General features: G+C 44.0%; 1 protein-coding gene across 5 annotated transcripts; it reads right to left on the bottom strand.

Moving 5' to 3' along the window:
* Window positions 1-760: 760 nt before the first annotated feature.
* On the bottom strand, window positions 761-18,567 carry ZNF598 (zinc finger protein 598, E3 ubiquitin ligase). 5 transcript variants are annotated; one of them, XM_054842596.1, is made up of 12 exons: window positions 18,149-18,567; window positions 14,904-15,016; window positions 13,325-13,454; window positions 10,847-11,058; window positions 10,056-10,273; window positions 9,291-9,408; window positions 8,054-8,235; window positions 6,725-6,797; window positions 5,300-6,063; window positions 4,155-4,290; window positions 3,172-3,316; window positions 761-3,042 (listed from the first exon to the last, which is right to left on the bottom strand). In XM_054842596.1, the coding sequence occupies exons 1-12, from the start codon at window positions 18,332-18,334 to the stop codon at window positions 2,695-2,697; spliced, it is 2,625 nt and encodes an 874-aa protein (XP_054698571.1). In that variant the 5' UTR covers window positions 18,335-18,567; the 3' UTR covers window positions 761-2,694. The 5 variants fall into 5 exon arrangements, 4 of the variants coding, with proteins under 4 accessions (XP_054698571.1, XP_054698572.1, XP_054698574.1 ...); XM_054842597.1 differs by having other exon boundaries at window positions 6,725-6,794; XM_054842599.1 differs by lacking the exon at window positions 18,149-18,567 and adding an exon at window positions 17,040-17,905.
* Between the last annotated feature and the right edge of the window lie 4,691 nt (window positions 18,568-23,258).

Raw genomic sequence — 23,258 nt, 5'->3', positions numbered from 1 at the left:
CTCTTCTACTTCTGCCGACCAGCAATTCTTTACAGGGGCAATTCCTACCCTTCTCTCTTCACAGCCCCCCCTGCAAGAAGCGCAAGGCTGGCTCTGCCTTAGCTCTGCCTGCTGCAGCTATGAGGTCATCAAAACAAAACTAACCACGGTCATTGTGTCTTCGTTAGTAAATCGTATCATTACTCTTGTGGCATCGGTATTTCTCTTGATAAAAGCTACTGTATATATTTGCAGACTTCCTTTCAGCCTTTGTTTTCCTCGGAGTGTGCTGGGGAGGGCAGACGGGTGTAGTTCCACTCTGGATTATTCCTGGTACTGTTCTAGGTAGCATTTTGCAGCTGTGTGTGCCAGACGACCCTCTCCCACCACCAGTGAGGCTCAGAAACAGCCTTTGCTCTATCAACTTGAAACCCAAGTTCAGCTGCCTGTATTTTGTTGCAATACACATTTAAACCTCAGATTCTTTAAGAGTTTTAATATCAAACTGATACCAAATGTGGTTTGCAAATTTAAGTTTTTTTGCAGATACCTCTGTCTAAGCAGACTGCTTCAAAGAGTTGCAGTTGTCACTAATCTTACGTGCATTGTAGTATAAAGTGGACTGTGTATGAAAATAAGTTTAAAATGTTTACAACTTTTGTATATATTATATATAAAAATATCTTTTGAGAACAATCTGTGATTCTGTATTTTCAGTGTCTGTGTACCAACTGCAACTTATTTTCAATAAAGAGTTAAAAATGAATAGAAGCAGCCTGAGAAAAATTTGGTAATACTTTATTTAATCAGGTGAGCGCAAGGAACAAGGAAACTGCATCATCAGGCCAAAGAGATTGATTACCTCGAGGAAACTTACAGCAGCACCTGCCTGGTGGGAACTACATATCTGCTAACACAGAAGAAATTAACTGAAAAATCAAGGGAAGACATAAGATACTCCTGCAGAGAATAAGCATTTCGTTTCCCCTGACCTTTACAAACCAAAGGAAGAGACAGGGAGAAGAGCTGACCCGTAGCTCAAATCGCCGACTGGAAGTGGTGGGGGCAGCTGGCGTCAAACCGAAGCGCCGCTGCAGTCAGGTGGGTGGGGGTAGTGTCAGGGCATTGCACCCCACTCTGCTCGAGGAACCCCACTCGAGGCAGGAACATGGAAGCGTTACTACTCGTCACGTATTCATGCATTTTATAAACAGCCATGCAGCCAAATAATCCTCCCTAACTCCATTTCAGGGCGTGGAGCCTGGCCCTTGTGCTGAATACAACACGTTCAGGTATTCAAAACAGTCGGGAAAAAAGAAAACCAAAAGCACTTTGCAGCCTGACAGCAAGCAAAAATAGAAAGTGTAAGGCAAGGAAAACTTTCTGTAGCCAGGACTAGCTCTTCAGCAATACTCTGAGCTCAATTTCATAGAAATGACGCTTATACAAAAGCAAGTGTTTTCTCACTAAAAATTACATAAATTAATTTCAACTTTATTCCTACATGTTAAAAATAACTAAACCTGGTCTGCCAGGATGGGAGAGAATCAGACACTGAATTACAGCCGTGAAAGTGCACTGCAGGGAGGACTCTTGTCACTCCATCACGTCATAGCTGCTGCTGGAGGAGGAGTTACTTCAAACGATGAACAGATCCCCCTCTTGTCTCCGAGAGGTGGAATTCAGAGATGCCAAGCAACGTAAGCAAATCTACTTCAGACTGGTATCGCCAAGGGAGGTACAGGATGTAAACGCTCTGTACGGTCTGAACAAATTATCCTCCTTAGTGCAGACCACTGTAAACAGATAAATGCACTTAAAGGCACTGCAGATAAACATGGTCAGTGATCAGCAGCATTTAATGTCCTGGTATGCTGTTTGGAGCCACCAACATTAATACATCCAAGAAATTAGAAACATGGTAGCCATTAAATAAAATTACTGTGAAGTGCGCTTTACCTAAAGTAAAGCCTTAATGTTATTATTCTACATGCAGTGCTACAAAATAAGTTTTGTTAAAGAACATTACATAAAAGGTCAGAGGCAACTTCAGATCTCACGTTCAGCTCGCCACACAGATCAGTCCAATTCTTCAAGTAGTAGAATTAATTCCGGTTTCAGACAGGAATTTTGTTTGCTATATGAGCAGCCCAAAGTTTACAGACACGCAACCATCATGGTCTTACCAGTGAGTAGCATCTTCTCCTTTTCTGCACCTTTGTACCCCTGACTACTGTGATCTTCGTTGTGACAGAAATAGCACAAAAAAAATCAGAATATTATAAGGGAAGCCACTTTTGCTTCCGTTCATTTCAGTGATTCATAATCTTCCCCCACCCCCCGAAAAAAGAAAGAAAATCCCAAACCAGATGCTTATTCCCCTATTGTGTCCCCTGTCAGTCTTCAGATCAGAAAGTATTTTCTCAGCTATTGCATGTTACAGAAGAAAGGTGGCCCCCTGCTTGCCCACCCTGCGATTTCAGCCTAATTCTACTCAGGCATTTCGAAGCTCAGACTTTGGATGTTAATCAGCTACGGCGCAGTTCAGTGATCCCTTTGCACAGTATTTATGAACAGCACCGAGAGGGCTCCCTAACAGTCACCTGCAGATGACTACTCAACTGACACCGGCTCTCAGCCACACTACACTGCCAAACCTCATTCCAAAAAGTGCATATTCATAGACAGAGACTGTTTTATTGGTCTTCAGGAAAGCTAACTGATGATTCTGCTGATTGCTTGTAAGGAAGGGAACTCCTCATCCTCAATATGCAAAGCTTTATGGGTGACAACGTCCTGCTGAGTTAGTACTTGCTTACACGTTGGGCAGATATAGCAGTCGAGATCAGAGTTGGAGTCCGTCTGCCAAACGTTATTTTTGTTCTTTTTGGATTTGTTTGAGCTTTGTTTTTCTTTGATTCTGAAATCGTTGTGAGCAGAAAGTAGTTCTTGTTGCTTAACTGTGTCTGGCAACAACACCAACAACTCGTTAAAAATTTTCTTGAAGTTATCTCCAAGCAGTTCTCGGCAACTTTTGTAATACTGTGCTGCAGAAATAAGACCCTTCAGGAAAAAGAGAATAGGAATGATTAGAAAAAAAAAAATAAATTTAAGAGATCAAAAAATCCCACTGGGATTCACTTTCTCCCAGAAAGGAATCTTTCAGGAATCCAAAGGTTCCCGCCCACTCACCTGTCTGAATTCCCCAGAATGAGTTTTAAATTTATTGAACTTGGACTCATCGCTTTGAAGGAATTCTTTAATAGATTGTATTAGCTGAATGTTCCTTTGCTGAAAGTTTTCAGGTATCAAGTACGATCCATGACAGGATTTTGGCCTGCATTTGAAAAGACCAAAAGCCACTTTGACATTGCTTCATGTTAGACAAAGATGCTGCGGGATATATATGGCATGGCTATTCTCTTACAGGATGCATTCCCTTTCTCCGCCCAACTCCACATATAATAAGTGGCACACAGCTATCTTGACAGGACGACAAAATGCATCCTGTGGGATTACCGTATCAGATTCCAGCTTTACCTAGACACAATATTTAGAATGCAAGTTTAACATAGTCTTGACTAACTGCTTGGTAAGCTACGTTCACTAAAGAGATGTGAGCAAAGACCGCACCGTGAATAAAACCGAACAGATTACTACAGATGTCTGTATCAAAAACTTACACAAATGTTCCCTTCCCCTCTTCCCATAAATTCATCTCTCTAGCCCAGAAGGGCCCCGGCCAGAGACCAGCTACTGGAAATATCAGAGCAATGAAGGCATTTAGAGGTCACCGAGGAAAACATGCTTCAGCACCTTGCTTCTGGGACTCAGACAGAATCAACGGAAAGGTTAAGAAACATGTTGAAGCTGCAGATTTCCAAATAAATCTAGAAAAGACAAAAGTCTGAGCTGCCACACTGCACAGGTTTTCATTTCCTCAGACCTGCATCCACACAACATCATTCTTTTGTCTTTCTTTTACGCAGCTCTCCTGAAACCAGCCCACAACGGCCACGGGACTCCCCAAGGGGAATCATTAAGTGGCTGGCCTCTGCCGCAGCACCTGTTTAGAATAATCCCCTCAGGGTATTTCATGTGCTGTTTAAAGCCCGTATGACAAAAACTGAGATGTCATGCGTAAAGTAACTCTAACTCAAAGGACTTTTACTTACTCTTTCAAAGATGTAGTGACAGGTTCAGAGATATTGGTGGATGGAATAACAGCAAAACCTGGAGGGGGTTTACTAACAGGCACCGACAGTCCCGGAGGTGGAGGAGGACTCTTTAATAGCACCACAGTGTTAAAGCCTAAATGAAAGCAGAGAACAGGCAGGAAGTTAGAGCACGTATCTGTGGCACCCACATACCACCATCTAAAATTAACGCCAGTGGTCTGACGTACTCTCCAGAAGCACTAAGAAATAAGAGTCAGCAGTGCAGACATTGCTGTATTAGATGAACCTAAAAATTAGAGAGGTGGAAATCTGTCGCCTTAACAGTCAGGTCAAGAAGCACTTCACAGTGACTGATGTCACTCTACAGAGAAAGCGCTTTAACTATTAATTTACTTTTTCAATAGAAAATAATTAAAACCCCAACAAACAATAAAACTCATGATAAAAAACACTTTTACATTATTAAAGCGAACAGAAATCACACCAGAAGTCACAACAGCATTAGGCATCGCACGTTCTAGCATACTCCACTGAGCAGTATCTGCAGAGCAGCCCAGAACAAAACCACTAGGCAAGCATCTCCTGATGTGATTCTACTTTCATTAAAGCCACTGTAAGTCACATTTGTTGCTACGCTACTCCAATTTTACAAGATTATGGCACCACTAAAAGCAAGGGCATTAAATCTCTGCAAATGCAGAATGAAAGTGACCAAGCAAGCCAACTGACAAGTACCAGCAGGCACAGGTCTCAGCTAAAGAGATTCCCTTTGCCCGCAGGGGCTTCCAAACTAGATCTTAAAGCACAAAAGCACAGATATGTCAGTCATGACTCACCAGAAAAGCAGTGACAGGTAAAGACCTCCTGCTCATCAGTGAGCCACCCCCAGAGAGCAAACACCTGCGGCTGCGTGGCGCAGAGCTACCCCAACACTTCCACCGCTTCAGCCATGTTTCACAGAGGACAATCAAGCCCACCCGTGTACCCCACATCGTCTTTTTAAACTTCAAAGGCTAAAGCTAGCACGTGGTGGCAGATCTGCTCTTCACACGAGCGCCAGGAAGAAGCAGTTTATACATCTCATCCACGTGCCGCATTTCTCTAAGCTACAACTAAAGCTGGCCGTGCTCTGCACTGCTTACCTGGTGGCGGGGGCATTCTAGCTGATCCTGAGCTCCCGAGAGCTGGGAAGTCGTCCTGAGGTAAAGGGCATTTGTTAGTCACTGTGGGCTTTTTAAGGCCAGGGGGCTCTTTGGGTGTACTGCAGATTACTAATGATTTTTCCGAATGACCATTCATGACAGTTGCAGATCTGTCAGGGGCATGAAGAGCAGATGATGCATTTGATGTCTGCTCCGCTTCTGGCAGCTTTTCAGTCGATGACCTGGGAAACGATGTCTCCTGTAACAGGCGTGGGGACGACGGTCTCTGCTTCTCAACCCCCATTTTCTTTTTCTTGCTCACTTTCGTAAAAGTTTGTGAGGTAGAAGCTGCCAGCAAGGACGATACATCAAACATTGTTGGTGCGTTTCTGATCTCCTGGGTTGTCAAGCCACTACCGCTGTCTTCATCGTCTGACAGAGAGAGTTTATTGCTCTTCTTACTTCCTTTAGTGCTATTCAAGGAGGACGTTTTTTTGGCTACCTGGTTTACGCAGGGGGTGCTAATGGCTTTGACCACATTTTTACTGGAACCGTTGTTCCATGCAGATGTTATGTTAGTTACTGTTTTATTGTTAGGCCTCATTTTGGACACCAGAGCTGGAAAATCCTCCTCTTGGAAAGCTGTTTTCTTTGCAGTTGCTGTATATGTCAAAGACATCCCAGAAGAGATGGTAGGTGCTGCAGAGGATGACAAGCTTGGGAAATCTTCTTCTTTAAGCTTAACCACTGCTAGCTGGGCAGAGCTGTGAGAAAGGAAAAGCACACCCCGTTACATAGGTGCTGCACAGGCAGCACAGCTGCAACAGGCAGAACGAGCTCCATACCTGCCTGCACACTTCCTCAAACCATCACTTAGGGTGGCACAACTGACCTAACTTAACAGGATGCAAATGCAGTCAGGCTTGTAAACCGTGTCTGGAATGAGTCTCCTCAAAGAAGTCACACTAGCCTTGCTGTGTTATGAGTACACCTCACCTGGAGCAGAGCTGTGCACACAGCTGCATTTGAGCTGCCACATCCTCCAAACACACTATTCTAATCATCACCAATTCCAGGAGATGATGAATACTCACAGTATACAGCTCCTTCAAGGTAAACTATTGAGTTAAAAATGGCTGGAATAGAGAATATTGAGAATTTCCCTGAAATTGCACCACTAAAAGATCAAGCCATGAACTGAAGCAACAACTGATGCTGTTCATGCAGGTGACTAGCACAGAAACAGCTTGAGGCAGAAGGGGCTGGGGTGGAGGGGGAGTATTCGTAGTTTAAGTAAAATGATCTGTAATTTATAAGTAAAGTATCTGTATTTAAGTAAAAATTTGTAAAATTACTTCCTCCAGAAATGCAGAACATAAGTTTCTAAATCTGCTTTTTCATTGCTGCAGTCTTGCACAAACTTACCCTTGTAGAGGTCCCGCTGCTGAACCAATTGCTGGAAAGTCATCTTGGCTTAAAGCACCATTAGCAGCTGCTTCTTTTGGAGTATTGACAAAAAGAGCAAAGAAATGTTTTCAACTAAAATCCATTCACTTCAGAGTGGAAGCTATCAATGAACATGACAGAAACATTAACAAGTCCTATTTTCAGCAGCTGATGATGTCATTAACCGTGACATTCCAAAAGGACAATTTAAATCCATGCATCACTCTTTCCTTCAATTAACTGCATTCACCATTATGTCATCATATACTGGCTGTGGCATACAGGAAATTCATGATACATAACATGAGCAAAACATCAGTTGAGAAGTACTTTGTGAGGGAACCCTCTAAAGATGTAGATGCCAACGCCCCCAGCTGTCTGCTCCGTGCTTCTACCAGAGGTCAGCATTCAACTGCCTGCACGGGGTCAGGACATTCCTCAGAGCCTAAGTACTTCAACTCATGTATGCCAATGCTTCTTCACTTGGAAGGCTGCTCCTCTGAGCTGTCCATCACACCTCTGCTGCACAGATGCCCAAGCTGCTCAGCAATTAGCGCCTGGGTGGTCATTTTACACTGAAACATAACTAACTCGTAATTTAGATTTGCCTTAAAATCCAGATCCAGTGCTGTGGACTGCAGCAGTTCAGGGACAGATTGGCAACAGCTTTGACGCACGTGTCGCAAAAGCTGGGCAGGCAGCTGGAGGAGATAACCTTGCTTGTCATCCCCAACTGAGCTGTACCCATTAGCCAGAGCTCTCAGTTCATAATAAAAGCATATAATTTTTAAGTGGGAATCCTGTTATAAGAGCAATAAAACAGTGAAAAATGGATTTGAAGCAACAGTGATATCAAAACATCACTGCATCATATTTATGTGCCCCAAACTAGACATGGTTCAGAACAATTAAAGGTTTGCTTTCACCAGTTAAAAACCTTTACTGGAAGTAACTTGTTCTCAAAAAAGGAGAAACTCAGCTCAAGAATCACAACAAATCAGTTCTTGCATGCTAGAGTAGGAAATGGCACGTTCTTAGATCATATTGATTTGGATGGAATGCCACACATACTGTCGTATGTTAATTGCATACGATACTTCTACCCAGCTCCATTTCAAGTATAACCTGCTGCAGCAATTCCAGCCCACTCAGACACATTTCACTGCAAATCCATGTTGCTGGACAACAATTCTGCGTAGCTCTATCCACCTCCACCACCTTTTGAGAACAATGTATGGCAATTCCCACTTTTGCCAGACTGATCTCCAGACCCATCATGCCTTGCTGCAGAATGTGTTCAACACTAACCTGTAGCATCATTTGAAGACTTTGGCACGCGTTTGGAGCTGAGAACTTCAGAATCCCTCAAGTCCTCCTTTTTACCTCTACTGCTGCCATCCTCTTTGTCTTCTACCCGTTTTTTCTCCTCTTGCCGTTTAGCTGCCACAGATGCCCTGACTGCCGCTGCAACATCTCTGTCTTCTTCCTCCCTACAGGACAAGGCAGATTTTCTCAGTCAAACAGTAAGGATTACAGAGCAGCTTTGCCTCACTCCAGCTCTCACCTCTCCGGTATCAGCTCCGATGACTGTCCCTGATCTTGTGCTGCAGCCTACTGAGAAGGCTAAAACAAACCCACCACTCCAACACACCCTGGCGCCGGCTGGTGAGACAGGCAACATTCACCCCTGGATTTGCAAGTTCTACGTGTGGTAATAACAATCCAGGCCAGAAGAAACTGGGGTGAACTGGGAGAGACAGTACCAAGGATGCACAGGGACACCTGTTTCTCCCATTCATTTTCAAATGTATAAAATCATACTTGTAGGCCACGGTAATTCTTTGAAACATGGTTTGTCATGAACTCTCAACACATGCACGATCCACATGCAACACCAACATATAAGTGTTTAGAGATGGACTTTTCCCCCAGTGAAATCACCAGTAATGAACCAGCTGACTGTCCAGTGAGAAAAAGAAGAAAACAGATGTGCAGTATGCATAAAGCACTCAGGTCTTGTGTGGATGAAGAGACATATAAATGCAAAATTTCATTTCAATACTTAACCCTCTTCTTTTTCCAAAGCACTCAGTCTGGCCACACAGAGATCTGTTAGTTCAATGAGAAGCATGGTCCTTAGAATAGGAACTTCACGATTACCCAGACCAAAAAGTCCGTTAAACCGGCAAAGACTTGTCACTTACTGCAGAAAATCCTATTCGGAAAAGTTAGCATAAAAGCAGTTGCTGAAATTAATTTAGGATTCTGAGTTTAACCCGCAAGTTGAAGATTACATTGTTTGCTTCCTGTGTCAAGTCCAGACAGCTGAAACTTCACACAAAATAATTTCACTTTGATCAAGCATGTAATCAGTACCCAATCTTCGACTGAAAGCTAGTTCTACTCTCAACTAAGGATTCACCATGGAAGCTTCCAAATTTTGTACCCACTTCCTTCCTACTGGTCCACAAAAACATTGTTAATTGGTAAGTAAAAAAACAACACTAAACAGCAATAAAAATCCACAAAACGTTCTGCTACTCACCTTTTGTATCTCCAGCTGCCTCTTCTGTTTTGCTGACTCCCTCGGCCGCCCAATCTGCCCGACCTCCCTTGCCTGTTGTACCTGTCAACTTCTTCATAGTCTTCTCCACCTATAACACCTAAACAGGAAGGATGGCTGATCACTCTCAAAGTTATTTCTCTAATCTGGGCATCACACTATGCCTGAAAAAAGCAAAAATATACTAGTACGAACCAATCTATCTTGTTTTCTTTCTGATGATTAAGTAGTCTATATAACCTTGCTACATTAAAATACATTTTACAGTATTCAACGGATTCAATGTATTGTAACCTGAGATGTGAGTTTTGAGTAATTTTAGTTTTATGCAGAGATCTCTCCACATACAGTTCCACACAGAAGAAAAGTTCATATGTATGTCAATCTCTGCACTCGTAAGCAGATATGCTACTCTGGTCTCATGTTCCATGTTCATCATTACTTTGTATTAACTGTATTAAGTTATTCACTTAGCTACAAATTGGAGAAGAAAGTCAGTAATTTTCCTAAAATTATTTTTCACTCAGAGCAAGGCCAGCTCTGAAACTACAGGCCCTGTCCAGTCAAGTTCTGGTTATCTTCAAAGACAAACTCTACAACCTCTCAGGGTCTCATTCCAGGGCTTGCCCACCCTCTTTGTAAAGAATTTCTTCCTGGTTAGGAAACGTCCACCAGATGTTCCTGAAAACCCTCAAAGCAGTAAGAATGAATACGTTTCTGTCCACCTCATCCCCCAGCCACACTTACCCTCATTCCTCCGCTGGTGCCTCGGAGCATAGTTAAACTGAAGGTCTATCTGCCGGTTCTGCCTGGCCTCCGCCCTGTTCTTGCTGTGGCAGGCTGTTTTGTGCGCTTTGTAATCTATTTCTGTGCGGAAAGCATGGGTAAACTGTTCTGTGCTGCACCGTCCCTCTTCGCAAAGGAAGTGCTTTTCGCGGAAGTGTTCACGAAGGTATTCATAATCACTGGAAAGAGAAAAGAGGCTGAACTGCAACCTCCCCAACATATTTTACTAATGGTATATGGCTACTCTTACAAGATGAGGTGAAGACAAGCCTAGGCAGTTGGTTCTTTCTTTACCCCCAGGCAAGCTTTCCAGCTGAAATCACTTGCGTACAGTCGACACAGACCTTAATGCATGATCCCAGATGTTAAACTAAACCTACTGGCTGATACTCGTCACATCCAGCTGTACATAAGGCATGTATTTCATTAAAGAAGATTTATTTCTACCTGCTTTGCACATGAACTTTGGAGTATGAGAGTTAACACACTAGACATCTGCAGACATCTGCTGTCATGCTGCAAAATTTATCTTTTAATATTTAACATTAATGAAGAAAACTTTAAAACATGAACTAGACAGAAAGCAATTACTTTGGCTATTGGTTTGATGAACAAAAGAGACTGCAGTCAACCCGCCAACATTCTTGCCCTCTGTCTTTGAGTACTACTTTCCCCAAAATTCAAAGCAGACCCAAGCAATTTTTCCTTCAAATTTTAAGCTACAGAAAAAGGAATAAACTGCTTGCACAAACCTGTAGTATTCCTGAGCACCATCAGAGTCACAGAAATGACAAAAATAATGATCTCGTCTTAGGTGTTTCAGTAACTCATCATTATCCAAATAACGCTCGTCACAAAATTTACACAGGGGATGCCCACGATGAGAGGTGTCATCTGGATCTCCATGGATTCGATGACGGGCAAGGTCCTTACGAGAATACCATTTCCGTTCATAAGTAAAAATCTGAAGAAATACATATATATATATAGTATTACTTCTTGTGAACAAAGAACAAAACGGAATGAGCCAGGTTGTGCGCAACTTGTTCATTTGTAGGAGCAAAGATTTGCTTCAGAAAGATGCAATTTGACAACAGACACCTAAAATTTTCAGCGAATAGGAAACAAAATTCAAGTGATAGATCCAAATTAAATCTAACTTGCATTTCACTCAGTTTGAACATTGGAAACTGATCTAATTCACCTTTTTCCCTTTCACAATTTTTTTTGGTGTAATATCCATAATGCAACAAGCTTTAAATTACAATCTCTGGTGAGGAAAAAAAAGTCCTAGATATTTATGAACATACAACATTTTGCATATTCGAACTAAAAAACCCTACAAGGCAGGAGTGAGCTGTTTTACTTTCCTCAGGTAGCAACTACCCAAACACAGCTACATACAAAGGATACAGCTCAGTGAGCAAATATTGTGTTATAAGCCAATCTTCTGTCCCTACTAACACGTGAGCTATTTTGGTACGAAGGGTTCTGAAGATGCCAAAAAGATCAATGCAGCCTTGAGAACAGAATATCCTTTATTTCTTGCCTAGACAAGGAGTGTTAACTTGTTCTGGGAAAAGGTTCATTTGGCTCAGCTAGGGTTGACTGACTGAAGCTTCTACGAGTTTAAGAACTTCTTTTCAGTAGGTACTAGTAACATGGAACTTTTTTCTGAGAAATAAAAATCTCCACAATATTCTGAAATTAAAAGCCAACAAGTTCTAATATTGTTTGTGAATTCTCTGGGAGAGACAATGACAAACAAGTTCCTTTACTGCTGGCTACTTAAGCTGACTGTAGAAACGCTTCTTCACCAGAGCTCAAAGGACACAGCAACCAAAAGAAGCAGTGTTGCCCTCCCCTAACCATTTCCCTTGCATAAACTCTAGTAATTCCAAGACCACAGGAAAGAGTCAAATCACTTCACTGAAAGCTAACCCTGAAAAAAAAAAAATTAATGTATTACTATTCATTCAGGTCAGTCTGACCACTTCTGGATGCTGTCCCTTTCGGCAGTAAACTACAGTTCAGTTGGCATAAACCAACTGGGGCACCACAGGATAAATGCATTTCTCTGATTTGATACTTAATTGGTTTCAGAGAAAACAAACACACGTACAAAACCATGTGTAAAGAGTGCTAAAAATATGCATTCATGCATTAAATTCCCTCCTACAACAATAAGGAATGCTGACAACTATTAGACACAGAGCTTAGCAGTCCTAGAATTCACTTAACAGTAGCTGCTGATTTCGTCTGACATGTAATTCAGAAACACAAAACCCACTCTAGTTTCAGGGAAAGGCGGAGTTCATTTTCAGACTGTGAAAAAGCATCGCCTGATTGACATAACACCAACCCTTCTAAATGAACTTTGGGTGGGATTAAAAAACATAAAAAAGGATAATGGTGGTGATGGTAAGATGAGTAGTTTTAAGGCTCAATGCACATGACCTTTTCAGACATAGGCAACTCAGCTTTCCAGTAACTGTTTTATCTTTAGCAGGTTGTAAAATATATTTTAAAACAGCCCCGGTCATGTTCTATGTGTGTACATCAAACAGAGCAGACCTCAATTGCAGGCAACAGTGAGTTTCATTTTCCAATCAAGTCAACAAGATACAGGAAATTTGTTCTGAACAAATAAACAAGATAATGAAATATAATTATATTTCATTAAACCAGCAAGATGGATTCTCATCCTGTACATGATCCAACTGTAAGTGCTACGTTGACTCTGATCTGAGAAATAAATCCATCACTCCATGATGCATTCTGCTTTCTGAACTGGCACCAAATATTTTCTTAAGTTACAGTTTTAACTCATAAAGTCATCACGAGTATAACTCTTAATAGACATCAAACCTCTACAGTTGTAGTTGTAACAAAGTCTGCCTATGCCTCAGGATTAACTTCCTATCAGACAGTTAGGGTTTGGTATTTACACAGGTGGCGGAGGAGCTAGCATCAGAAGGTTGTTAATATGGTTGGGTTTAATTTAAAATATAATCCACTGAGATCCTTCAGGCCTTCTTTGTTAATCAGTTTATGGAAGAAGAAGAAAGACTTAAAGCAACTGGCCTCACTGTAGGCAGACAGAGGAAACTTAAAAGAAACAAATCGGTGCTGTTCAGACACCCCCTTCTTCCCACCTCCCAGAATACTCTTGCAAGTCATATAAGGAACCACCTCTCCTTCGCACAGATGAAAACCTAGAACTAGCTCACCTTTAAGTGTTTAACACAGAGTTTGCAACAGAAGAGTTCATGCTGCTTCCTCATGTGCTGTTCCAGATCTGCAAAGGTATTGAACGGCTTCGCATCTGGACACAAAGAGCATTCATGCTGCAGCAGCTTCCTAAGGGACAAGAAAGATTTCCTAAAAATTATCCTATTCCCTCTCAGCAACCCAATACCTTTATCGAAAAACAAATGTTCTGTCAGGGGCAGAAGGTTGCATTTTTATAGCTCCCGCAGCAATTTGTAACGAGGTTAGCATCCTGCTTATTCCAAGAATACTTTGTCATCTGTCAGGAACAGAACAGAACCAGATTACATTGAGGCTTCCACTGTAAGAGAAGAGCTGAACAGTCACAGTGTAAGTAATACACTGCCACTATAAAATTTTGAGCGGACTGTAACACATCCATGCAACAAACCCCTTACTTATTGAAGGTTCAGTTGATATATGCAACATTCACATCCAATTTAATTACATTTTCTAATGTCAGAAACTGACATTAAAATTAGAAGAATACAGTGGGGAGAGATAAATAATTGTAATAGAAAAGGAGGGGGAAAAAACCCAAAACAACAAACCAAACAAAACTCCACAATGATTCTCAACAAGACAGAGCCCTGGTCTCAGCAGGAGACCCCACTCCCGGACACTTGATTACTGCCCATGGAACTGTAATCTCAGCAACTCTCCAGAAATCCTATCATCAAAAGGAATTCCCAGAGCTGGTGTATAATTAATCAGAACATGCTTCCAACTGATTCTGCTCACTAAACCCATTGCCCAATTCCATAAATATGAAGTCATACAAAACTGTGTATGTATCAGCAAAGGTACGTTCGTAGCCCAAATCAGGTTGGATATAATGCACAATCCTCCAAGAAAAAGCCACCACTGTCTGCATGGTTTCATCTTTTTTCATTCTTCTTTCTTTTTAACTGCTTTTAATTATCTTAAAGCCTCCCAGTTAAGCACGTTATGAAAAATATTTTTAGAATGTGATGCTGATACCACATCTTTTACTTGCATTGGGTTTTTTTACTTCACCCTTTTCCTCTCCCGTTTAGAGAGAAAATCTTTGCAGGCAGACAAGGTTGCTCTTCTTTTCATACAATGTTTGATACACTTGGTTTTGATTAGTCCTTATGCAGCACAGCAATAAGTACAATCCTAATAGTAATTCAGTCTTTACCAACTTCCAGAGCAGCCGTGCATGGAATGAACAGCCTTCCGGTAAGTTTGCTGTTGGTAAAGAAGCAAGAAGCAACTTTTATGGACAGAGCAACGCTTCTGTATTATGCACTGGTGAATCTGAACACTCCAGCCTTGAGGAGTTGCTCCCTTTGCTGATCGTGGTACCGAGCATTCACTCCAACCACGCTGCTCCAGCCTCTCACGCTACCAAAGCCACCTACTCTGCATGGTGACTAATGTACACAGCATGGCAGCCACTCTCTTTCCATGGAACAAAACCACACTGTTCTACCCAAGCACGCATTTCCTGCCATGTAATGCAGGTAAGAATATGCTGCTTTAGGGATATGTTACAGGAAGGATTCTGGTACTTACCTATACAATGCATAAACATCTCCATCTGTAAAATAAATGTCGTATTTCTTCTCATGCTGCAACTGGTTAAGTGCTATTGTTGAGAAAGACGTAAGCTTCCGTCCAAAGACAACCTGCAGGCAACACAAGAATCAGTGAGAGCACACTCAGGCTGCACAGTCTTTGGGATTCCAGATAAACTCCTCAGTACAAACTTTATTTGTCAGGGAACCCGCCATAGCCTGAAGCTTGGACACTTGCAGAGCTTTCTGTCAGTCCCAGCTGCTCATCACCACCCCCAGGTTACTGCCCCCACAACTGTCAGCAAATCTGCTGCGACCGCTCCTTATCAACCTCCAGCAAGTGAGTCAGTTTAGACGAAGGTGGATTGGACCAGACTGGTCTTTGGATTTTGAACTAGACTTTTATGGTATGTTTTGCTACCACAAATGTGCTGAGAGCAAGTATCTTCAACCAATTCAACCCCCTCTGCAGCAAATGACTGTCAAGAGCCCTGCACTCCTCTCTCTCCTATCTCCTGGTAGGAGATCACACAGAAATCTACAGTCTGTAAGTGAAAAGTGACATTACTCAGAGTCCGACTAGGAAATCACTGTTTCTGTTTCTTGCTTTCCTGGTAGTTAAGGAAAGAAAAATACTAAGTCGCTTCCCAAATTATTTGTACCACGTACCCCTTCTAAGGGAACCTGCTTGGCTGACAGTTGCTCCCACTGACCTCCAAGCAGCTTGGGTCTCACCCTGCAGCCGTTCACGGTATTACATCCTTCTTCAGAAGCCATCTACCACTGGTCTGCTCCAGCCCACGTTCCCAGTTTGGGAAGTGCTGGGGTAGCAGCAACATTTATGAAACAGCTAGAGTTACTGGCACCAGCGCAGAAAGGCTGGGACACAAATACAATATGCGTCTTTCAGTTCTTACGGTAAACACTGTGAATCTAGAAATACTTACAGCCTTAATAAAACTATTCAATTATATAATACACATGTAGTTTAGTCTTGCTAAATCATTCCTCTACCCTTCTTGGGGTGAAATACCATGGACCAAGTCTTTTGTGTCTGGTTTTGGGGGGGTTTTACAGCTTTCTTTACAGTTGGGCTACTTTTAAGCTAACCAAAATAAAAAATACACTCAACTTGCTGAAATGTCAAGCTTAAAATAAACAGAATACAAGTTTAAGATTGTTGGATAAATGACAACTATGTCTCACTCCAATAATTTAAAAAAAAAATTGCTTCAGTGAAATTGTATTGACATTCCATTTCAGCCTAAAGTGAGTTTTAAGAGAGGAATGGATTGCTGAAAAGTAGATTTTATCACAGGAGTCCAACACAATTTCCTAAAGTAGTTCCAAGAACAATCACACACGCATATATAACAAGCACACTGACAAAACCTCCGAGCTTGATCCATTTATACGTCAGGGTTAGTTTACAGGTCAACAAATAATCCTTCTTAACTTCACTGCAACAATTATGCATCACTGAAAGCACATATTACCATAACTAGTATATCCTGCTTTCTCCTCCGTCATGTCCTGTGCTGCTTTATAGTTGTATTTCCTTTGGACATTCTGCTGGGACATTTACCAGTTCGGTCTATACTACTCTGTATGACACCAGCTGAGATGTGGTACTGTCGTACTTGCCTCTTCTAATTCCACACACACTATGCAAATTAAGAGACCCTGGTTTGGGTCCTACATGTACGTGCAGCTTTGATGTGATTTATTCCCCCCAGTAGCATTTTTTCTTTCATTGGGTCAGAAGGGTGAACAGACAGAACAGTATTATAGAGGCACTTAAAGACAAGGGAATAAAAAAAAGAGCACAGCCATTAAAAGTGACCTCTCAGTCAATTAGAATGAAAGAATCATTTTAAACAGTTCATAAATGAGGGGAAAAGATGGCTGAATGAACCAAAGTTCAGGGCGCATAATACAGTTATATGACAAAACTGAAAAGCTCTCAAGATTAACAGTCCATCCGTGACCTAAGACAAGCAAGTTTAAGGATGAAGAGCAACATCACAGCTTGCTTCTTCCTAAGACAGAAGAAGCTGAGCAGCAGCTCCTCAGAGGATGATCAGAGATAAAATTACTTTCACAGAGTATCTTTCTGTACACAGAGGCTACTCACGTGCCAGTAAGTTCAGTCTAAAAACCACATTGACCTTTCTGGCCTCCACAAAGTCTAAGGATCTTCAGCACACAGCATAAGATCTTCAATCCCTCCAACCATGTGAGCAACATGAAAAGCAGTCAAAGCAAATGGTTTAGCTGAGGGGGCCTCTCCTTTCACCAAGGGGAGAGCCCCCTCCCCCAATATATTTATTTCATTTCCTAAACCATCGCAGCATATTTCTTTCAGTGCTAGTACCAATTCTTTTCTTCTTAAAGGGTTTGTTTTTCCCTGCGTTAGTTCTGCAAAAACAAATTCAGGTATGAGGAATTGTTTTTATAAACATTCTTCAACAACTTTTCTTCATGCAGCTCACCGCTGCACTGAATCCTCCGCTCCCTCCGCACGGCTGAGCCGCAGCATCACAGCAACTTCCCCCGAACTCTGCAACAGGGCCCTGCACTACCGCACCAACAGGCCGCGAGGAAAACGGAAACTTATCGGAAAAATTATATCTGAAGAGAAATTAGTTTTTAAGCATACGCCCAAGAGATGGCTCAGGCTAGCAGGAACTGGAGGCAGATGCAGCATGGTGTGCTGTAATGCGAGGCATGAGCAAGCCCTGAAAGAATACAAAATATGTTCCTCCCCCCAAGCTTAGAATCAAGTCAGGAATTCGGCAGGATGATAGTCATCTGAGAGCACATAATACCAACTCTGGAGAGCAAGCCCTGCTGATTTAAAAAACAATAAAATATTCCCTTTAAATTCCATTTTCTTCATATTTTCTTTCCAATACCCTTCCCATTCTCCTCTGAACAGCAGCCGCACCACCGGGAGCGAAGCCGCCAGCAGATAAACCCGGAAAGCTCCCGGCTGGAGCACGTTCCGCCCCCCCCCACCGGCTCCACTCAGCAGATTTCACGAGTTGCTCCGTGGCCCGACTCCTGCCCCAGCCCGGCCCGAGGCCTCACCACCCCCCTCCCCGGCCCTGTTCCCCCCGGCAGCCGGCCCGAGCCCAGCCCCGCGGGGCGCTGGCAGACCCCGGCACCGGGTGGGAGGGGGGTGGGTGGGTGGGGGAAGCGACCCGGCCTCGCCGTGTGCGAGGGCGCCGGTCCCGGCCTCACCTGGCCCAGCTCCTCCCGGCACACCGCGCAGTACCGCACACCGCACAGCGCCCGCATCCGCACCGAGCACCGGTAGCAGATGGGGTGGTCACAGCGGCCCAGAGCCACCACCTCCAGCTCTCCGCAGCACAGCACGCACGACCCGTCCGCGGGCCCCGCCGCCGCGCTGGAGGCCGAGGCGGCCATGGCGGCGCCGACCCGCCGCGGCCTAGGCCCCGCACCGCCTAGCAACCGCCCGCACCATCGAGAGGAGGCCTAGAGCGCCACCCGAACCGGCGCACGACTCTCCACCCGGCTTCTGACCATAGAGATCCGCCCTCGCGAATCCCCGGCACAGCGCCAACCTAGCTAGCTGACCGACCACCGAGTCTCCGCCTAGAGCGGCGCCTCACTCCCCTAATTACCCCCTCACGACCGCTAGAGCGCCACTCCTCCTGACGTCACCTCGCGTCCTCCAGCGCCCGACCATAGAGAAGCAGCCCAGAGCGCCCCATCGCCCCGCCCCGCGCCCACCTTGCTCCTGCGGGCTCTGACCATGGAGAAGCGCTGCCCGGAGCGCCCCCGCGGCAGAGCCCCTCTAGCTGCCTCTCGTTAGTCTCCCCTGAGGTGCGGGCAGCCTGCGGTAGCCATTTGGCGACCCCTTGCCCTGTGGCAGCAGAGCAGGGCCCGGGAGAGACCGAGCAGTGCTGGGCGGCTGCGGCCTGCGCTGTGTCACCTCGGGACCTGCCAGTGGGGAGCTGGAGCCCCTGGCTGTGGGGAGACCGGGGACCCCAGGCCCCTGCCCCAGCACCCTTGGGTGCTGCCCGGTGCCATCGCAGCCCCATGGCAGGCGGCTGTGAGGCAGCACGGTGCTGGCTGTGGCCTGGACAGGGCGTTTTGGCCTCAACAAGTGTGCAGGGTGTTGGTGTCCGACAAACATGGTGGCATGGTGACCCGACAGCAGCGGAGATGGCGGGATGGTGATTTTTGTGGAATTTTGCCAGGGCAAACAGCCCCACGATGGATGCACTGGACCTGCAGCTCTGCCTCTCGTCTAATTTTATAACACGGGTGTCTGGTAGCCTTCATAAATGATGGGCGATTGGAAAAAAAACCCCAAACTATTAAAAAGTGTACTTGGAACACTGTGCTAAATAGTATATTGCATCCATTAGAACAGTACCGCAAATGAGCTCTATTAGTGTCAGGGTGTTAAGAGCAGAGTGTTAGAGAAATCTTTGTGTATGTGCTACAGGTCGTGATTCGCACGTTCAGTACGGCGTGTGACAGCTGTCCGGGGCTTCAGAGCAGGTTCAGGTGAACTAGAGTTAACCATCAATATGGATGGTTGGCTGGGAAAGAGATGTACGTTCCTGCACCCGCGGGAACACGCGTTCTGTGTGTTGCTGGGGCTCAGGGATGAGAATTGCAGCTCCTTCAACAGAAGAGGGTGCTCCAGGAACACAGAGAACGGCTTCAGGGGCTCAGCAGCCATGTTCCTCTGGAAGTAAAGTAAAAGAGCATAAAAGCCTGATAGGGGACAGCACAGGAGAACAGACAGAAACACTTTTTCAAACTAGGATCTCCCACCATTTTTTCTCAGGGATTCCCGCTATATGACCGGTGTGCTGTCACTTTCCACGTGTGAAAAATCAGAGCAGATCCCTATCAAACACGGAAGTTCTGCTTCTAGATCGACCCAAAAAGTCTCAGGAAACCCCAAGATCTTGGCAGGAGGCGCTCTTACTGCCACATCGTCGTATGTGTCAGCAGGTGAGCAGCACGTCACTCTGCTTAGCAAACATTCCTGGAGTCTTGTCCCCTGAGTCAAGGGCTGCCATCTGTCCCAGAAATGACAAAATGGCTCAATGTTTTGTGGGTGTCTCCCGTGACCTGCAGAGCCGGTATTAGAGGGTGATGGACGAATGCTTCCAGGACACACCGTGCCTCAGTGAAGGAGGTCAATGCTCACATTACTCACTGGCTTAATATGATAACCCTTAAAGACAAAATATCTCACATTTTCTAGGAAGGAAAATGGAGATAAACCCCATGAAATTACACATTAAAACGCACGGTAAATTCCTAGGATCTCCCTGTGTGCATCATGGCTAGGCGGAAGATTGGTCAAGCAGCATCCTTATCATTCCAATCTGCTTTCTTTTCACTGAGTTCCTTGTCATTTGAGTTAAAAGATGCATTTCATTTTCTTTGAGGCATAAATGATCATTATAGGGCAAAGGAGCATATAAACCATAGTGAGTTCATTAAAACGTATCATGATGTTATCTAGTCCAACACCAGCATTTAACATCTGTGCCGCAAAATAAATTAAGTAATGGGTTTGATAAGTATTTTGGAAAACAGATAAATGAAGTATTTCAATGTTTTGGATCAGTGGCTACAACACGTAATATTTACTTTCTCCTAAAGAGACCCATTTATCATACTTCAAAGTAGAGGAGGTAATACATGTCTTTCTGGTAATCAACATTAAAGTGTGTTTGGGTGGGGCTGTTTTAAATGATTAGGAATGACTGAGGATGTTGGCTGTAATTACTTCAGGAAATGGTCGTGTTCCCCTCCCCCCCCCCCGCCCCGAATTAATGATACTGTTGAAAATGGTTTTGTGTCAAAAATGCATCACACAATTTTGGAGAGCAATTAGCATGAAATGAGATGGAGGCTGCTGACAGTAATGTGCTGTCTTAAGTGTCACTCGTCTGTGAAATTACGCAAGTACCCCAGCACCATGGCCAAGCATAGGATAATAAATATACCTGCATAATTAGGCTTAAAAGTGACATTACTCATCATAAGGAACATGGTGACAAAGTGACTGGGCAGAACCAGAGTTTGTACTTTTCAGATTTCGGGTGCGTGGGTAGGAGCTGGCTCGTGGCGCCACTGCCGAGGCGCTCTGCCGAGGACTTGGTCCTGCACAGTGTGCTCGTACCTGCGTGTTTTCCCCAGGTAGCGTGTGTGATGGTCCTGGTGGCTCTTTTCCAGGGTGCTGCAGGCAGCATTGCTGGCAACTCATCAGCTGGGGCATTTTCTGCTTCTCAGATGATATTTACTGTAATCAGTGTCTGAAGGGGGAAACCGCTGAAGTTGCATGTCCCTTCACGGTGCAGCTAAACTTCCATCAGCAGTGACAGCTCGTACCGCTCAGATTTCCCACTCTCACTGAGTCCTCAATATTAAACTAGATCCAGGAAGTTTATTTGGAACAAAACCCATGTAAGGTTATCCTTACACGGATATCCAGCCCTGTCCTCTACGTGCAACCATACGACCCAAACCAACCCAGTCCCCCAGCTGCTGGCACCAATATTTGCCAATATTCAAACTTTTCTCCAAAGCCTGTTTTCAACTCATCGTCGTTCCGAAAAATCATCCTGATGGTATATGTGAGTCATGGGTTTAGATTCATTTATTTCGCAGTGCAAAGAGGTTTTTGTAATACTCTTTCAATGGATTGAATCATTCTTCGCTGATGACTTAGGGATGCTGTTTTATTTCTCTAGTGATTGCAAATGGAAGCTGGATCTTAGCACTAAGTGTGACCCCAAAACGTAAAGAAATATAATCATATATAATTAACTAGGCTCCAGCGTGTATTGTAAATATCTTGGTTGGTACTTAGTTCTATGTGTTGTCAGACAGGAAATGTTTTCTTCCCAAGAGAAAGGGTTAATATTGATGCTAGGGATTGTTAATTTCCATGTTTACTCGCTAAATATCACATCATAACATCAGAAGAAAAACTCACTTTTCAATTTAATCAGCAATAAATATACTTTGGAATAATTGATAACTCAGCAGATGAGCACAACAAATCCATTTTACTCAGAAGAGCAACAGATCAAATATTTATAGTTCAGCACTAAAACATTGTCAAAGTGTAGAGCTAAAGGTTATGCCTTAGATTAATTTCATATTCACAGCTTGATGCGGATGCAGTTCATTTGCAGCCAAGATACTTAGTGCATAATAGTGAAATTTGCTTTCATTTGACAAAGTTTCTTTTAAAAGAAAGTGATCGTTTTCTCAGGGCTTCTTATTTTTTTTTTAAATAAGTCTCAGACACCCTTATTAGCGGTGGCTTTGCACAGGTACCTCATTTGAAGGCAGGTTTAAATGTACAGCCCCGATCCATAGTCTTTAGAGGCCAGAGTTTATTTTTCTAAGGCTGAAAAAGGCATTTTAGGTTGCTATAGGATCAGACACATCGCGCTGCCTTCCTCTGAGACCTCCCTTCCACTGTGCTGCTGTGTGCGATCAAACCAGTTTGTGCTATTTCAGGCTGCGCAGGGCTCGGCAGGGCCGGGGTTTTCACTGTACGAGGTTTTGGAGCAAATACACCGACAGCCCTATCCGTGGGACTGGTAGGAAGTCACTCTGTTATTTTCCTGCATTTAAGAAATATCCCAGTCTGCGATTACTAATCACATTAGTTGTTCCCCTTTTGTTTCAACCAAAACATGTTTTTCTATTGAAAAGTGCGGTTGTAGAGAGGCACGCGCGTACCGCAGTCCTTCGATTTGTCAACAGGCACAATACACTCTGCACGATGCGCAACTTCAGATTTGATGAGGGTATTTTCCTCCAAGACCTTTATTTGCGAAAAAACGTAATTTGGCGATGCAAGCTTTTCTGAAAAGTAGCGATTCCTTAAAGAGGGGGAGGATGAACAGGGAGGGGAAGGATCGAAGGATCCTTAAAGTCTAAAGCGAGACACATGCTGGGAAGCAGAGTTATATTTTAAGGCATTCATAAACATTAGTCTGGTGATAGAGTTTTCTTTAGCAACGGCTTGTTGGAGGATGAGAGCAGGATAAGTGCAGCTAACAGAAAATATAGTACCTAGATGGGAATTCAAACGAACAGTGGGGGAAAGAAATGGCATTAGGCTTTCAAGGTGAAGTGCCAATGTGCAAATTCCCAGAACAGGATGAGGACCTCAAGAGAGCTCGATTTTCAAACAACATTACGGGAGCTAACGTCAATGGACGGAAGCGAAGCAGCTCAGCAGCAAGAGCTCCCTCGCTGCTCCTGCCCCAGTTTTTGTACGGAGGAGGAGAGCTCGTGCTGTGGCACCACAGAGGGGACGGGGCGGCCGGAGTGGGGC

The sequence above is a fragment of the Grus americana genome, chromosome 15, assembly GCF_028858705.1.
Source record: "Grus americana isolate bGruAme1 chromosome 15, bGruAme1.mat, whole genome shotgun sequence".
Lineage (NCBI taxonomy): Eukaryota > Metazoa > Chordata > Aves > Gruiformes > Gruidae > Grus > Grus americana.
This window is presented reverse-complemented; position numbering and strand designations above follow the sequence as displayed.

Coding starts and splice junctions, on each gene's coding strand:
- ZNF598 (XM_054842596.1), bottom strand. CDS start 18,334: ATGGCCGCCTCGGCCTCCAGCGCGGCGGCGGGGCCCGCGGACGGGTCG. Junction 15,017..18,148: donor GCCGGGAGGAGCTGGGCCAG/GTGAGGCCGGGA, acceptor TGTTGCCTGCAG/GTTGTCTTTGGACGGAAGCT. Junction 13,455..14,903: donor GATGTTTATGCATTGTATAG/GTAAGTACCAGA, acceptor CTTGTCCCTTAG/GAAGCTGCTGCAGCATGAAT.